Source organism: Rhinolophus ferrumequinum, chromosome 7 (assembly GCF_004115265.2).
Source record: "Rhinolophus ferrumequinum isolate MPI-CBG mRhiFer1 chromosome 7, mRhiFer1_v1.p, whole genome shotgun sequence".
Taxonomy (NCBI): domain Eukaryota; kingdom Metazoa; phylum Chordata; class Mammalia; order Chiroptera; family Rhinolophidae; genus Rhinolophus; species Rhinolophus ferrumequinum.
In genome coordinates this window covers 77,972,723-77,990,838 of record NC_046290.1, presented here as the reverse complement: position 1 = coordinate 77,990,838, position 18,116 = coordinate 77,972,723, and the positions used below count along the sequence as shown (strand labels likewise).

The 18,116-nt window shown below is 35.3% G+C and overlaps 1 protein-coding gene across 1 annotated transcript in view; it reads left to right on the top strand.

The window, feature by feature from the left end:
* TRIM36 (tripartite motif containing 36) overlaps window positions 1-14,378 on the top strand; it is a 55,194-nt gene extending 40,816 nt beyond the window's left edge. Inside the window, 7 exon segments of the mRNA XM_033111075.1 lie at window positions 1,678-1,931; window positions 2,146-2,270; window positions 6,256-6,298; window positions 6,300-6,507; window positions 6,509-6,545; window positions 8,881-9,178; window positions 10,620-14,378. Coding sequence (XP_032966966.1) covers window positions 1,678-1,931; window positions 2,146-2,270; window positions 6,256-6,298; window positions 6,300-6,507; window positions 6,509-6,545; window positions 8,881-9,178; window positions 10,620-10,974 — 1,320 coding nt within the window. The 3' untranslated portion in view covers window positions 10,975-14,378.
* The last annotated feature ends 3,738 nt before the right edge of the window (window positions 14,379-18,116 follow it).

Here is an 18,116-nt window from a genome sequence, read left to right as displayed (position 1 = left end):
AAATTATTGAGAAATGATATGAATTAGTACCACATTACCAGTATTGCTTTTATTTTTAATACTCTTTTTCTTATATTCACTAATTGCATTCACAATTCTAAGTAAGTTGTTTTTCCAAGTCATTTAAAAATGGAATTTTGTTTTTATATTTTTGTCTGATTGACAAACTCAGTTTGGTATAATCCCCCAACACATAGCAAGTTATGACCTAGATTATTAGGTTGCTTCAGGGATTGTATGTTTGGTCATTTAAGGTTTGTTTTACTCTGTTGGTTCTCAGTCAGGCTGTCATTCTGAAATAAGGGAAACCCAGTGCCTATTTTTAAGTTTGTCATTCAGCAAGTTGAAAATTGAAGAATTTAAGCATCAAGTATTCATGTAGACACTGATTCCTTGGAATCCCGGATAGATTATTTAGCTTCTTTGTGTACCTGTAACCTAAGCTGCATTTGTAGGCTTCTCAGTAAGGATCGTCTACATTAGAGAATTTGTCTCCAACCTTGACTTTTATTCAGTGATGATTGTGATACTGTCTTTTTATCTATAATTATATTTCGCTGGAAAAAGAATCTTTTTACCTACGTATGATGATATTTCTGAGTTTAATGTCTTGATAGATCATTGAAATATTACCAAAATGTCACCACTTGCTGTCCTCTTTTCCCACCCTTTCGAACTGTTGGAGTTCGAAAACAGAGAAAGGAAAATAAAAGAAAACAGAGAAAGGAATCTGGAAAAAAATTTCCTGTCATAAATATTGGCAAAAATCATTGGAAAATACACAGTGTACTTCTACTATATATAGTCAACTTTTAAGAATGTTCTTTAAGACTTTTTTCTGTTGACTGCTGCTTACAGGTCTATTATGATGAGTGCTATGTTGGTCTTATTTTCAAAATCAAGTTGATCTCTGATTTTATTGATATTCAAAATGTTTAATAAGCGCTAGCGATAGGACCATTTTTTGACCAAGTAAAGGAATAGCTGTGTTGTACAGTGAAAATAATGTTTATTGAGAGTTGTGATATTGTGGTGAGCACTTTATGTAAATAATAATCTTTTTTAATCTTCAAAAAAAAAACCCAGTTTTCAGAATAGAAAAACTCAAGTATAAAGAAGTTAAGTAATTTGCATAAAGTCACACAGGATTTAATTACAGTTCAGTTATATTAATTTGAAGAGTTATATTTTTATATTAGTAAAAGACGTCATTTTACTGAGTTTCATTTACTAAAAAAGTGATTTACTTTTTAAAAAAATTGGAATAGGGTGGAGATGGTAAAAAATTTCCTGAATTAGAAATGAATTAAAAATTCAAGAATTGTATTTTACTGTGTCTTAGGTTAAATCAGTTTATTTCTGCCTCAATTTCCTTTGTATACAAATTGAAGGTTTTTTTAAATTTAATTGAATAAACTGTTTATTGTTGGACTTTTGAGATTAAAAACTTAAGGAAGATGCAATACTATAAAATTATAAAGTATGTTTAAATAAAAGTTGCCATTTATTCCTTGTTAAGTGTATTTGATGCCAAATTATTGTTCTGAAAATTTCAAAGACTCAGACAAAATTTATTTTCTTTACAATATTTCAGTTTGTTTTGTTGAATTTTGGTTATTTTGTGAAAAGACATTTGAATTTAGCAGATGAGATAACGCTTCCCTTGTTCTATAATAGTGTAATGGAGAGAGGGCTAAAGAAGATGCACTCACACATTTTGAAAAGCTCTTTGAAGTTCTAGAAGAGCGGAAATCATCTGTTTTGAAAGCCATTGATGCTTCCAAGAAACTGAGACTAGACAAATTTCAAACTCAAGTGGAAGAATATCAGGGGCTTCTAGAGAACAATGGACTTGTGGGATATGCTCAAGAAGTGCTTAAGGAGACGGATCAGTCTTGCTTTGTACAGACAGCAAAACAACTCCACCTCAGGTATTTTACTTTTAACTTCGAATCTCCTTAGCAACGTCATTAAATGCTGCTTTACCTCTGAGTGGGTCATAATGCTGTATTATGTGAAGTACCGTTTGCTTCACTTTTAGCTTGAATGTTGAGTGAGGTTTTCTTTTGTTAATCACATTGCAGATGCTAAGTCTGATTTTCCTTTTTAATGAACCATTTTTATATAAAGTATATCTGTCTGCAGAATACAGAAAGCTACAGAATCTTTGAGGAGCTTTAGACCTGCGGCTCAGACTTCTTTTGAAGACTATGTTGTTAATACATCCAAACAAACAGAACTTCTTGGAGAATTGTCCTTTTTCTCCAGTGGTAAGTTTTAGTAGTGGCAAAACCTCACTTTTTTAGCCTGAATTTGCATTGCATAGAAAAGACTCAAATTTTCTTCAGTTTGACATTATGAAGCAACATAACATGTCAGTTGCCCATAACCATCATATCCTAAAATCACACTGCATTTATGTTTTTATAACTATTTTTATGCACAAAAACTATATTAGTTTGTGTTTTTAAACATTGTGTAAGTGATATCACATTGTATGTATCTTTTTTGTGAATTGCTTTTTAAAAAATATAACGTAAATATTTATTAACACACAGTTTTGGTTTAAAGCTTTATTTTAACTGCTTGTAGTATTTATGTAAATAATTTCACTACTGAGAGACAGTTTTTTTTCTGTGTTGTAAACATGCTGTATTGAATACCTTCGATAGCATTTCTTTTTCTTTTTTTAATTAAATTTATTGGGGTGACAGTGGTTAGTAAAATTACATAGGTTTCAGGTGTACAATTCTATAATATATCATCTATATATCTCATTGTGTGTTCACTACCCAGAGTCAGTTCTTCCATCACTATACCTTCTTCTACCGTTCCCACTCCCCCGCTTACCCTCTGGTAACCATTAAACCGTTGTCTATCTTTTGAGTTTTTGTTTCTTTGTCTTGTTCATTTGTTGCTTTCATTTTTTTTTTCTGGTTATGTTTTATTGGTGTATATTTCTTCAGGCCAATTTCACAATTCTTAATTACTGTAATTTTATAATGATTTTTGATATATTTTAATATACTTAAGTCCTTTAGGATTTTTAAATTCTTTTTTAATTTAAATTTATTGGGGTGACAATGGTCAGCAAAACTACATGGATTTCAAGTGTACAATTCTGTAATACATCATCTCTATATTGCATTGTGTGTTCACCACCCAGAGCCAGTTCTCCTTCCATCACCATATATTTGACCCCCTTTAACCGCTTCTACTACTCCCCACCTCTTTACCCTCTGGTAACCACTAAACTATTGTCTGTGTCTATGAGTTTTTGTTTCTTCATTTGTTTGTCTTGTTCCTTTGTTGCCTTCAGTTTCATATCCCCTATATGAGTGAAGTCATATAGTTCTCAACTTTTTCTGTTTCTGTCTGACTTATTTCACTTAACATAATAATCTCAAACCCTTCTGTGTTGTGGCAAATGGCAGTATTTCATTTTTTCTTATGGCAGAGTAGTATTCCATTGTGACAGTGTTTCTTTGTGCACGTGTATGTGAGCTTCCCTAGGGTAGAAATCTAGAAATGATATCTCAAGGCTAAAAGTGACTCTAAGATGGTTTACTTTGCTATATTAGTTAGGGCTGCCAAAACAAAATATCACAGATTGGGTGTCTTAAACAACAGAAATTTATTTTCTTACAATTCTGGAGGCTAAAAGTCTGAGATCAAGGTGTTGGCAGAGTTGGTTTCTTCTAAGGCCTCTCTTGTTGGGCTTGCAGATGGACATCTTCTCGCTGTGTCTTCATATGTTCTTCCCTCTGCATATCTGTGTCCAAAGTTCTTCTTGTAAGGACACCAGTCATATTAGTCATGTTGGATTAGAACCCACACTAATGAGCTCATTTTAACTTAATTACCCCCTTAAAGACCCTGTATCCACATAAAGTCACATTCTGAGGTGCAGGGGATTGGAACTGCAACATATGAATTTGGGGGAACACAGGTTTCAGCCCATAACACTTGCTTATGTTTGTGTTTTGCTGTTCCCCATCAGGAAGGTCTTCCTTTCTTTTTTTTCTCCTTTCACCTTGTTTATATCCCTCAGATTTATCTTCTAGTGATGGTAAACAATCAGAATCCTTAGAAAAGTATACTTATAGTCTACTGTATAGGTATAGATGTGTGGATTTGTACATTTAATCAAAGGAAATTTGTCTTGTTGAAAGTCAAAAACCCTGAAGGATTATTATGACCTTTCTTTTCTAATCTATATCTGAATCTCCTTTCAGACATACACTTACCTTGTTTATTATGACAATATTGTTTTTTCAAATATATATTTGTTACTCTTTCAAATGTTGATTTTACTTCATATACTGTACTCCCACTTTTCCCAAACGGCATACTTGGAGTGTTTGTCTCACATGTGCTGGTTTACTTAGGAGTATAAGGTCCTCCCTCCCCTGGGGATCCCAAAACAGTCTTTGGAAAGATTAGGTTGAAGGTGGATTATATCAGTGTGTAACAAAGAACCAGTAAAATAGATGGGTGAGAATGGAAAGTAGTCCTCTAGCTTTTGGCTGAGGGATGGTCTCATTGTTTTTCTGCATGCACATTTTGTTTTGGTCAGCTCTGTTTCAAAAAAAAAAAAAGAAAGAGGGGAAGGGAGGGGAGGGGAGAGGAGGGGAGGGGAGGGCCATGCTAGTCATCGTATGTTGTAACTAGCTTTCTCTTTTCACTTTAAAATTATATATTTTGAATGACTTTCCAGGTCTCATTATGGCCGCATGACATTTCAGTTGCATAAATGTCCCATACCCAGACATGCTTATACATTGCCTACATATAGCTGGGGGATAAGGAGAAGAGGGAGACTTCTACTTTCCATTTCTTGTACTTCTCTCTGATTTTATATAAATATGTATTTATTTATATGTGTGTATACATATGTCATTTTTGTAGCTTATTCTTACCACATGACCCAAGAAGTTAAGCTTATTGGAATTTATTCTATGGAAAGTATTATGGGTATGCACAATTATTTAGCTGTGATATCTTAATCTTTGTATTGTTAGTGAAAAATTAGAAGCATGTTTCTGAAAATAGTTAAATGTTGATACAGGCATATAGTGGAATACTATTGGGAGAAAAACACTGGCAGGCTCTACACCAGATTATTGTAGTGATTATCTTTGAGTTACTTAAACTTTTTTTGTGTGTTTTATGTAGTTTCTGATTTTCTTAAAAAATATATTTATATCAAGAAAAATTTATTTAAACTGCTTTACAACTCTATGGAAGAAAATATGAAAGAAAACAGTGTAATGTTTCATTGAAATTTTTTGTTATACTCACCAAACTTAGATTTTAAAATATTTATTAAAACAATTATTTATAGGAGGACACAGATTGAAAATTTCAAGTCCAGGGTTGTTATTCAGTAGGTGGAAATTGAACGTATATGGTTAAAAATTGTACATTTAATCAAAGGAAATTTGTCTTGTTGAAAGTCAAAAACCCTGTAGGATTATTATGACCTTTCTTTTCCAATCTATATCTGAATCTCCTGTCAGGCATACACTTACCTTGTTTCTTATGACAGTATTGTTTTTTCAAAAATGTATTTGTTACTCTTTCAAATGCTGATTTTACTTCATATACGGTAGTCCCACTTTTCCCAAACGGCATACTTGGAGTGTTCAGAATTAATATAGTACCTAAAGCTAAAATTGACTCTTAATTTTCTCTTGTTTAAATTCTTCTCTCTTCTTTTAGTTATAAACACAAAATATATCTTTCAAATCTGTTTTTCTTTTTTAAAAAAATTTGTGATGGCACTTAGAATCTATCCTTTCAGCACATTTTAAGTGTGTAATCCAGTAGTTGACTGTAGGTCCCGTGTTGTGCTGCAGATCTCTAGAGCTTATTCACCTTGTTCAACTGGAACTTGATGCCTGTTGGTTAATAATTGCCCATTTCTCCCTTCCCTCCGCTGATGGTAACTACCATTCTAGTCTTTGATTTTATGAATTTGATTATTTTAGATACCTCATATAAGTGGAATCATGCAGTCAGTATTTGTCTTTCAATGTCTGGCTTATTTCACTTAACATGTCCGCAAGGTACATCCATGTTGTTGCATATTGCAGGAATTACTCTTTTTCTTGTGCATATAGCATTATAAATTCAGAAAATTGGAGAGTACAGGAATCACTTAAGTAAAGTCAATACATAATTTTTATTGAGGAAAAATATAGATTCTTAAATGACAATATTTTAACGTTGTTTTCTCTTTCATAATTCTTTCAGGCATCGATGTACCAGAGATCAATGAGGACAGAGCAAAGTTTATAACAATGCTTGATAAGTTGGTATCATCCAGAAAAGGATAAAGCTGATAACTATGTCCTCGAATATCGGAAGATTAATAGAGATGAGGAAATGTTGTCTTGGAATGAGATAGAAGTTTCTGGCACAAGTAAAGTTATTTCAGAACTTGAAAGTAACTGTAACTACGCTTTCAGAGTAAGAGCCTACAAGGGTTCAATCTGTAGTCCTTGCAGGCAGAGAATTGATTCTTCATACTCCTCCAGCTCCAGGTATTGTGACTCTTGAGAATAAAAAAAGCATGCAGGTAAAAGAGACACTGATAAAAAACAAACTAGTAAATGTCTTCATGTAGACCTACATTGAAACCAGCTCTCATTTGTAAAAGATTGTAGAAAAGTAGATTCCACACCCAGCTGGGATTTAGAAATAGACCGAATACTTGAATTTTCACCATGTAGGCTGAGAATAGGATTCGATTTTTGGCAGACATCAAGATATAAAAGAAAAACATGAAAGGAAGACATTTGAGGGAGCAGGGCTATTAATTTGGTATTAAAATAGCACAAATGCTACCTTACAAGTTTGAAATAGTATAATTCAATATTTTTGATCAGTTTATAGAATCTCCAGAAGATAGAATCTAGGTAGACTTTTAAAAAATTTATTGGTATAATATTGAAATATAATTTTGATTAACCTAATTCTGACTATCTGGGTTTCTCTCCAACGCATTGATCCCAGACATGGGGAAGGAGGCATATGTTAGAACCACATGGGTAGCTTTCTCCCCTGCCAGCCACCCGCCCTGCCCTTCCAAGTTAAAAACCACTGATACTATTTACAGAGTGTCTATGGATTTTCCTAGAATGAAAGTGACTTACAGGTTAGTTGATTTCACTACATGGACACTACACGTAGTGTCTACATGGACAAGTGACATTTAGAACTAAAATTGTGCTCATTATGGTTCGGAGGAAAACATTTTGCCTGCTGCCTCAGTGCCTTAGAGGTTCCGTCAATGGGTGTGTGGATCCCACTGCCCCTACCCATTTTTAGTGGCTTATGTGCCCATATTTGTGCTTTACTTGCCTTCCTTCCTATTTTGTCTTAAGTGTACTTATCCACTATTAGTTTTTTCATGCACATTGTGGCTGATTTTTTTTTAAAATTAGGATACAAACAGGTAGAGTTGGCTAAAATTATTTTTCTTGAATCTCAATAAAATCCATGGTGAGTTTAGGATGGATTTTCAGGTATTAAAGCAAATATTTTATAGGTTATGCAGTTTCTGCTTTTTCTATCTCTGACTGAAAGCGGAAGCAGAAAAAAAAGTAGCTGCTGCTTTCAGGAACAGTGGAAGGGGCGGGAGGAAAGGAGTGTTAAAAGTGGTCTTCCTTTCTCTGAGAGAAGCCATATGACTAGGTGACCGGTAAAATTTATTTTGCAAACTGGGAGACTGGCATGAATTATGCCAGGACTATAGGCATTCCCAGGGGAGAATGGTCAGCCTACATACGGATAATGGTTTTTAGCTTGCTAGCAGACAGGTTTTTATTTTTGTTTTTTTATGGTGGTATACTATGGTTAAAATCTCCCATTTTAACCATTTTTAGGTGGCAGTAAGTACACTCACAGTGTTGTGGGACCGCCACCATTCACATCTCTAGAACTTTTCATTTTTCCCAAACTGCAACTTTGTGCCCATTAAGCAGTAACTCCCCGCTCCCCCTCTCCTCAGCCCCTGGTGGCCTCTCTGCTACTGTCTGCCCCTATGTATTTGCCTATTGTAGGTACCTTATGTAATAGATTCTTATAATCCTTTTGTGACTGGCTGATTTCAAGGTTTATCCATGTAGCGTGTGTCAGAATTTCCTTCCATTTTTAGGCTGAATAATATCCCATTGTATGTATATGCCACATTTTCTTCCTTTATTCACCTGTTGATGGACATTTGGATTGTTTTCATTTTTGGGGGCTAGCAGCCAATGTTATGCCTAATGGATCTGAGTTGATAGAGACTTATGAGAGTGGTGTTATCTCCATTCTCTAATTGATGTTAAAGTTTAGGTTAAACTCTAGTTAAATGCTTGAGCAGGGATTCAAACTTGGGTCTCTATGAACATAAAGCCTGTGCTTGCTTGCTTTTTACACTATACACTGTTTCTCATGTCTGCCATGTTGATGAATGAGAAAAAGACATTAAGTTGCTATTATAAAATTTGGAATAAAGATTTAAGAAAATGTATACAGATTATTATGAAAATGTATAACTCTTTAGATTGTCGGGATAAAAGGACAGATCCAATAGTGTGAAATATTTAGACTAGATTTGCTATATCTATTCCAAGGAACTGCATTCATAAGTTTTCTCATATACTTAAAATATTTTCTTCTGCCATTGAGATGTCTGAAGATTTTAAGGGATAGGGAATTTACTGGAAGTTATTTTTAAGTTGGGGTTTTGGTTTGTCATAGGTTGGTTTAGGGTAGTATGAAACATACCATCTTTTTTCAGTAATTTTTATTTGAAAAACATTATATTTAACGCTACATTATACAAATGGTAATAAATATTTTCAGACTAATTTTAAGCTCTGTTTGCAGTTTTCAGTTTCCTCTTTGATGAAAAATGTGGCTATAATAATGAACACCTCTTGTTGAACTTGAAGAGAGACCGCGTGGAAAGCAGAGCTGGATTTAATCTTCTGCTTGCTGCGGAACGGATTCAAGTGGGTTATTACACAAGCTTAGACTACATCATTGGAGATGCTGGAATCACAAAAGGGAAACACTTTTGGGCCTTCCGTGTGGAACCGTATTCATACCTGGTAAAAGCAGGAGTTGCTTCCAGTGATAAACTACAAGAATGGCTCCGTTCTCCCCGGGATGCAGTTAGTCCAAGGTAGATTCTTTTATTGATCTAGAACTTGATAATTCTTTTAAAAAGTAAACATCCTTGTTTAGCAAGGTAAGACTGAAAATAGGTGGATTTACTTACAACATTTCGAGTACATTTCTTAGATTCAGATGTTTTGGCTGTGCTTTAGGTGGCTGGCTAAGAAAGGAGTCAGGTTTCTTGTATTCACATAGCAAATAATGAGATTTATCAGTTAATTTCTGATGCCATGAGGGATGAGGAAATAAGTCTGTTTTGGATACTTCTTGATTATGATACAGCTTTGCAGTTTTAAATTTTGAAAGTCTTTATCACATCAGTTACCTTAATTATGTGGTAAAAATTGCATATAGTGAAATGCCTCTAATTACCATATATCACAACTGATTAAGGTGTTCTTTTGTTAATGGGTCAGTGTCTTTAAATGCCCCCATAATTAGTTTACAAAATTGGGTCATGGTAAGGATGTTTCCACAGCAAAGAATTTCAATTTCTTAAGAGATTGACTATTTAATGGAGATTATTCAGTTTAGTTGTTTTGTTTTTTTAAAATAATATAAGTAGAACTAGCCCAGACAAATCATTTTTAACCACTTATGTGAACAGAATTTCAGGTTAACAATCTGAGTGATAGGAAAAACTTTTGCACAAAGATGAGAAATTGACATAACAATGAAAATTGTATCAGAAAAATGGTTAATTAAACATAGTGGCATGTCCACTTGATAGAATATTAGTATTAATCATTTTTTAAAAGTTTGTAACATGAGAAATGTTAGAAGTAAAAAAGTTTTGTTAAAATTGTTAATGTTGTATGATCACAAATATATAAAGAGCAAACTATGCATAGGAAAAAAATGGAAGGTACTTTGTATCAAAATTTTCTGTAAGCTGATACTATTTCATACTAGAGGGGAAAAAAACCTTCATAATACTTATTACATCACAGATCCATGTAGAAATACCTACTGGGAAATAGAGTTTTTCCGAGAACGAAACATGCTTTTTTCTTCTGCATCATTATGCAGTGCCCATTTGTTTTACTTTGTTTGGCATTTCCCTGGATTAGAGCACACATCTTGGTTTTGAATTTTCTTACATATGATTGTGTCTGGTAAATAGGACACTTGGAGAAGTCCTTCAGTTCCCATTCCCCAATTTATTTTTGATAGGTCAAAGCTATTATTTTTTTAGGTTCTCATCTGTGTCTATATTAGATAAAAGTGGATGACGTTTTTAAGACAGAGTTTGGGGCAGAGTCTGTGGTATAATTCTGAATGACAGTGTAATCCTTATATTTCTAATTGTTCTCTAATATTAGGAAAGTTTTTGATATACAATTTATTTTCATTTTAAATCAATGTATATTGTGAAAATGTTTCAAAAGTGCTTGAAGGCCTATGGATGGTGACACAGATAAGATTCTGAGTGGTGTATTGTGTTTCAGATATGAACAAGACAGTGGGCATGACAGCGGAAGTGAAGATGCCTGTTTCGATTCTTCACAACCCTTTACATTAGTTACTATAGGCATGAAGAAATTTTTTATACCCAAGTCACCTACTTCTTCTAATGAACCTGAAAACAGAGTTCTTCCCATGCCAACAAGTATAGGGATTTGCCTTGACTATGACAAAGGTAAAGTAGGTTTCTATGACATGGATCACATGAAATGCCTTTATGAGCGCCAAGTGGACTGTTCGCATACGATGTATCCAGCATTTGCATTAATGGGCAGTGGAGGAATTCAGCTTGAAGAACCCATCACCGCAAAATATCTCGAATACCAAGAGGACGTGTAGTTTAAGCCTGTAATGTGATTTAGGATGAAAACTGTGAGCAAGATAATGCCGTGGTGTTAACATTCGTAACTAATTACATATCATCTAAGTATTCTGTCGCCACAGTTGTCTGTTGTGTATGTTTCTTCTTAAAACACAGAAAACCTAAGCTGCCTTTCTTCTTCCATGTTACTGTTCCGCCTTTCACAAATAACAGGAAAAATGCTCTCTTTCCTAGTTAACACTGAAATGGGTAACTGGATTGTCTTTTTTTATGAACAGGAAATCTAATTTATTTATGTTAGCTGGTGTTGCTGATACTTACTTTCCTTTTTTGGGGGGTAGGCATGTATAATGTATTATGCTTCTTTGCGTTTGGTATTTCATTTTTATATCATGTTTTGTCCAAAGAAGATATTTTTTAAATGCTTTCTGGATAGAAATCAGTACTAAGCATTGTGTCTTGCATTTGTTTTTAATAGGAAAACAAAGGTATAGATAGGTAAAAAGAAAAAGGCCATAGAAATGGCTGTATATTTAAGTGGAAAATTATGTATTTGGAGGTGTGTAACTAATATTAAGGATATATTGCCTGGAAAATGAATACTACTGTTTTTTTTAAGACCATAATTTATATTCTTAAGTACATTTTAAAGCGTTCCCTTCACTGTAAAGCCCATACCCGCATGTGTAGTGAACATGGTTTCTTGTAGGAAAAACAAAGTCCTTGATTAACACATGAAGTTTTTCATTTCTTATGATTTTTTTCAGAAAAATTTGTTTTCAATTTTTCTTAGTTCTGTGAAAATGTTTGCACTTATATCAAATAATTATTTTTCATAAATATTGGTGAAGATACACTGGTGTTTGTCCTATTTGGGTTTTTTTTTTCCTCATGTCTTGTGATTTTCATTTTTTGGCACAAATATTTACATATCAGATTGTCCTGGTTTATGTTTACATGTTTAAAAAGTTCATTTTAATGTTATTAAATATATTATAAAATGTGGAATAACTAACTGGACAGTTGTATGGCATTTTCTATGGCTCTGTTTGGTAATGAGCATTTATAATAATAAAAAAAATATAAATTTAAATTGTTTAGGAATAACTAAAATCATAATGACTGTACATCCTTTTAAAAGTTTTTTTTTTAATTTGAAGAATTACATTTTATCTAAATTTTATGTTCATTTTTGAAAGATGTGTTTTCTTTGGTGGTTTTATTTAAACTGGTTAATTTTTTTGAAGTTAATTTAATGGACTAACCAAAACTCTTAAGCCTTTTAAAAAATATGTGTATATTTTTTAATGGAAATCTATTATTCAGGCTGGTAGCACTAAATTAGTCTCCACTCCTCCACCCACAACCCAAATAGAAAATATCATGGAGAATTTCAGTGTTTAGTAGACTTTGTTACTCTCCCACCTATGAATAGCACTTTATGACATAGGCTGAACTAAACAAATATGCAGTGTTATATGGATCATTGTGCAATAAAACTGCGAAAGTCACATGTATGGTAAAGTTTGATTGTCCCATGCCTGTGTAAGCACATATCATGTAGACATTTTAAATATTAAGCTTTAATAGGAATAGGAAAGCTGTTTAAAATGTTGTATAGTTGTATATAAATTGTACTGTATTTCTTTCATTTTTAATAAAAATTAAAAGTAAATCAAGTGTAATTATGGAAATCTGGATTCTAGGAATTCTGTGTTTATATGGAAAATGGAAACAAATGGCTCTAAACAGATGTTTGGCTGAATATATTAATTTAGTGCTAAAGTTTTATATAAATTATTTTGGGCATTTAATTATTAGCTTTAATCTTATGGAAGTGATCATTAGAAAAGCTTAACGTGAAACTAATTTACTTCAATGATTAAGCAGTTTGTCTAATTTTTCTGATCCATAATAGATCAGATTTTGATCAGATGAGAAGGCCTTTAGTTCATATTCATTCTCTTGGGTTACGGGGCTCTGGTGGTTGTGGTTAGTTGTGGATTACAAAGAATTGTTATTAATGCTTGATGAGTCTTAATTTAAAAGATAAATAAGAGGAGATTCAGGCAATCCCTATAGTCCAGTATAATCCAGTATAGTCACTTGTCATATTCACAGTTGCTTTTCTTGTAAGTGGTAGGAGCCAGAGCTCTCTCCTTGGGGCTGAACACAGTCTGGTCCTGTGAAATCTTCCCCATAGCCGATCGTTTGATTAGGCCCGGAGAGTGTGTCCCCTGTGGGAACTGGAATCAGTTGTATTGCTACAGAGGACAACTGAGAACTAGTGTTACCAGCAAGAATCCTCTTATGAAATTATGTTCTACCAGATGAATTTGCATTCATTTTAAAGGAGTTTTACCTGCTCGCTTATGGGAATAACATCCTGAGAATTGGGGTTTCTCTTGGGACTCACTGGCTTTAAAAATAAATCTGAAGAAATAAGTTTTTTAAGTTTGATTTGGAACTACTTCATTTCACACAGTTTTTAACTCTTGCGATTTATGAGACACTGGGCTGTGCCCTGGGTATAAAGTAAACAAGACAGCCTGGCTAGGTTCCAGGCTGTGTTTCAGAGTTTAAGGTCTAGGAAGGAGAGGTGAGGAAAACGGAAGGGACTAGAGAGCACTTGAGGTGGGAGCTAATATTAGATTTGGTGACCAGGAAGCCCCTCAGGAGGTGATCGAGGTGCTAGGTAGAATGAACAACGCAAACACAAAAAGGCTTTGGGATAGTGAATTGGTCAGGAAATAGAATTCACCCGATGCTTCAACTGAAAAGGAGTTAATGAAAGGATTGCTTAGAGACAGGCAACCTTAAAGGAAGAAACAAGCAATGGTGAGCACTGGAAATATTAGCCACAGCCTGAGGCCACATTACTGCCTCTGGGGGGGCAGTGAGGAGACAAGGGGAAAGAGTGTTACTAGATTTCAGGGAGAGTTAGAACATTAAGGGTTGCTTGGTGTGGCTGAGGTTGCCTTGGGAGGCAGGTACTTCCAGGGTGTGTCAAGACAGAGGGAGTCAGGAAGAAATATTTCCACCTGATCTGATTTGCCGGTATGGCCTGTTGACCAGACCCAACTGGAAGCCAGCCAGCAGGAGTTCTAGAGATGCAGGCAGCAGGCGTCTTCTTCCTGGGGCAGGGAAGGGGAAAGCAGGCATCTGGTAGTGGTTGGGGGTGTGTGTGTGGCCTAAATGGACAGTAACTGGTACAGTGGGAAGGAGTTTAGTGTATTTGAGGGGAGAAGGGGAGCCTATTGGTCATTGGGCTGACTGCTTAAATAAGGGTATTTATAATTAGGGTTTCCAGGACGGAATTCCTGCCCGTTCTCAGGAATTTTTTTGCTTTCCCGTTCCCGAATCCCGAGAAAAATTGGTTGGAAATCGGCTCTTTGAACCCAGGTGGTCAGTAGTATCGCCTGTCACTTGTGGAAACAATTCATCATGGAGAACAGAAAACAATTTATATCTCGGGATTCGGGAATGGGAAAGCGAAAAAAGAAATCCTGAGAATGGGCGGGAATTCCCACCTGGAAACCCTACTTATAATGCTCTGAAATGTTAAAACACACTCAGAAAGACGACTTAGAAAACCGCACCTTTTTCCTTTCAGCTTTTTGCTAATTCTCCTCCAGGTTGGCCATTCCATGCTGTGATAATCTGAGACTAATAAAGTTGCTTCTTTTCTGAGTTTGCCATCTCTTGTTTGAAATCTCTTTGGAATGGAGAATAAGTGCTCTGGTTAAGAAAAAAAGCATCCTTAAAGTTCTGATGAGATTAATGTCTGCATGTAGAAGTAATATTGCAGAATATTGTCAAAATGAAAATAAATTGAAATGTGCTGTACATGAAGTGTAGACAATACTCTGACTGCCTGTGGATAATTAAAGAATACTTTTTAATAAAATTCTTTCCTTTTTCCCTAGATTTTTTTTGTTTAACCTGTCTGAATTTCTTCCATGCTGTGATAATCTGAGACTAATAAAGTTGCTTCTTTTCTGAGTTTGCCATCTCTTGTTTGAAATCTCTTTGGAATGGAGAATAAGTGCTCTGGTTAAGAAAAAAAGCATCCTTAAAGTTCTGATGAGATTAATGTCTGCATGTAGAAGTAATATTGCAGAATATTGTCAAAATGAAAATAAATTGAAATGTGCTGTACATGAAGTGTAGACAATACTCTGACTGCCTGTGGATAATTAAAGAATACTTTTTAATAAAATTCTTTCCTTTTTCCCTAGATTTTTTTGTTTAACCTGTCTGAACTCGGGTTTGCTTGATTTTTAAATGCCACTGTTGCATGCTTTTAGAAGACCTAAAAAAGTTCCTTAGTGTTTATGTTGGCACGTTATTCAAATGCACTTTGAGTCTATACTGACTACCGGATTATTGGACTGATCTCCTAAGACAAGAGTCTTCTAAGGGCAGAGCTGATACCCTTTAAAATAGTATACCTGTCGTGTAATCTTAAGACCATTGGGGCAACACTGATTTTCTAACTTTCTTTCCTACGTAGGGTGGTGAGTACTGTTAGCTGCTGTGAAAGTATTTTATATCTCTTCAAAATAATATCTGTATGTTATATCTGTATATTTCCAAAATATCTGGATAACACTTTAATTTGTCTTCCCCATTTCGATTCTTTGTACCCTAGATGGTCCCTCCTTTTTTTAAGCAAAGAATATCTAACTATATGGAAATCATTGTAGTCCAAAATTATTTTCCTGATAAATTTTCTTGGGTTACTAGTTCTGCTCATAACTTTGACATGTAAGCATTTGAATTCCTTTTTTGGAGCATATCTAATATGCCTTAAAATTTTGGGGTGGTAAGGAATTCTAAAAACATTTTAAAATTTTGTGAAAGTAATATGTCTGAAGGGTGAGCTAACTGATTTATAGGTTTAGGGCAAAGGAGAGGACTCCATGAGCAAATAAGTTTGGGTGATCCTCTGGTAAGGAGGATATTTGATTTTTTTTTTAAGATTTTTTATTGGGGAGGGGAACAGGATTTTATTGGGGAACAGTGTGTATGTACTTCCAGGACTTTTCCAAGTCAAGTTGTTGTCCTTTCAATCTTAGTTGTGGAGGGTGCCGTTCAGCTTCAAGTTGTCCTTTCAGTCTTAGTTGTGGAGGGTGCAGCTCAGCTCCAGGTCCAGTTGCCGTTGCTAGTTGCAGGGGCACAGCCCACCATCCTTTAGCAGGAGTCGAACCGGCAACCTTGTGGTTGAGAGGATGCGCTCCAACCAACTGAGCCATCTGGGAGCTCAGCAGCAGCTCAGCTCAAGGTGGCTGTGTTCAATCTTAGTTGCAGGGCGCAGCCCACCATCCCTTGTGGGAGTTGAGGAATCAACCTTGTGCTTGAGAGCCAGCGCTCCAACCAACTGAGCCACCCGTCCGCCCCAGATATTTGATTTTTGATTGAAGGAATTCTAGCAGCATTTGGTGCCCATTTGACTGAATCTTGGAGCGCGTTCTAGGGAATACTTGGACATAATGGTTAGTGTGGATTTGGGTTTGGATTTATATCTGAGGTCTGTCTCTTAATAGGTGTGTGATATTAGGCAAGTTGTTGCTAGGTTGGTGCAGAAGTAATTGTGGTTTAAAAGGTTGAAAATAATTGCAAAAAACCGCAATGACTTTTGTACAACCTAATAATCTGTGAGCTTCCTGTTACCTGTACAATAGTTCTAGTGGTATGTACTTTAGGTAAACTAGATAATGTATACCAAGTACTTAACAAACTGTGTGTGATGTATATAGTAAATACTCACTCCTGTGGTTTCACATATACATTCTGATTTTAAATAGAATTTCTGAAAATAGTATTTAACCTCATAAGAGTTCTTTTACAAATGATGAGAATATATTTGAATACAGAACTGTACTAGGGGAGCCAAGTAGTATATTCAACTGCTATTACTTGCTTTTAATGCCCAAAACCAAAGAGGAGAAGTATATGAATAATTAATTTGAAGTATAATTCAGACCATCAGACAAAAATTAAATCCAGTTTTTCTGTGAGATCAAGATACGAATAGTCCAGGTGTATTTCTTTGTTATTACATAACAATGAGCAAGAGCTCATAAAATGCACAACAAAAGGACTTAATGTAGCCTGTGTCAGGTATCAGTGTCTCAGGTAAACTGAGTTCAGGATAGATTTTTTTTTTCCGTGGCTCCTGGGACCTGCTTAATCTTGTGAGTTAAGAAGCAGCAGGCACCGTGGAGCAGTGCTTCTCCTGCGTTCAAGTGCATCTGGGTCACCTGGGCATTTGTTAAAATGGAGGTGGGGCTTGAGGTTCTGCATTGCTAAGCCGCGCCAGGTGAAGCCAATGCAGTAGGACCTGCTGGGCTTCAGAGAGCAGACGATTCCACTGTGTGTGGATGGCTGGGGAGCAGGAGAGGAGGTACGGCAGCATAATTTGCAGTGGAAATGCAGCAGGCTCAGCAGGAATGGGAACCAACGTGGCCTCAGGATATTTACAGGTAAGACCACAATGATCTCTTAAGGAAGCTTGAGTCAACTTGAGCACTGGGGCAAATATTTAAGTGAAACTCCCCCAAATGCTGTGCCATACAGTACAGACTGTCCTCAGAGGGATCGCAGGTTCCCTTCCAGACCACCACAGTAAAGTATCGTGGTAAAGCCAGACAAAGTCTTTTTGCTGGTAGAGGGTCTTGCCTTCAATTTGTAAAAAACAACATTGATGAAGCTCAATAAAGCAAAAGCACTTTTAAGAGAGAGAGAGAGTTTGGGGCTTCCCAAATTAAGTGCAGGGATTACCGGGCAACTTCACCATTGGAAACAAACCAACATGGTTCGTGGGAGGTCTCAGCAGGTATCTTCCAGAATGTCTGGAGTAGAATTTGCTTGATCTCTGACTCTTGGTCCTTGATAATACTAAAATGAGTCAATGTAAGATTATCCACAATTAGCTCAACGGTTTGTTAGGATTTATCATTTCAAAAGTTCATGGTTTGCTATATTCCGGTAACTATGCTAATTTTTTTATGTAAATCTAATTTTAATTCTCATAACATTCCTAAGAGGAATGTATCATTTTACTCATTTTGCCAGTAAGGAAATAACATCCAAGAGATTAAATAACTGGCCTCGGGTCTCAAAGCTTAATCAGTGGCAGGGCTGGGATTGGAACTCA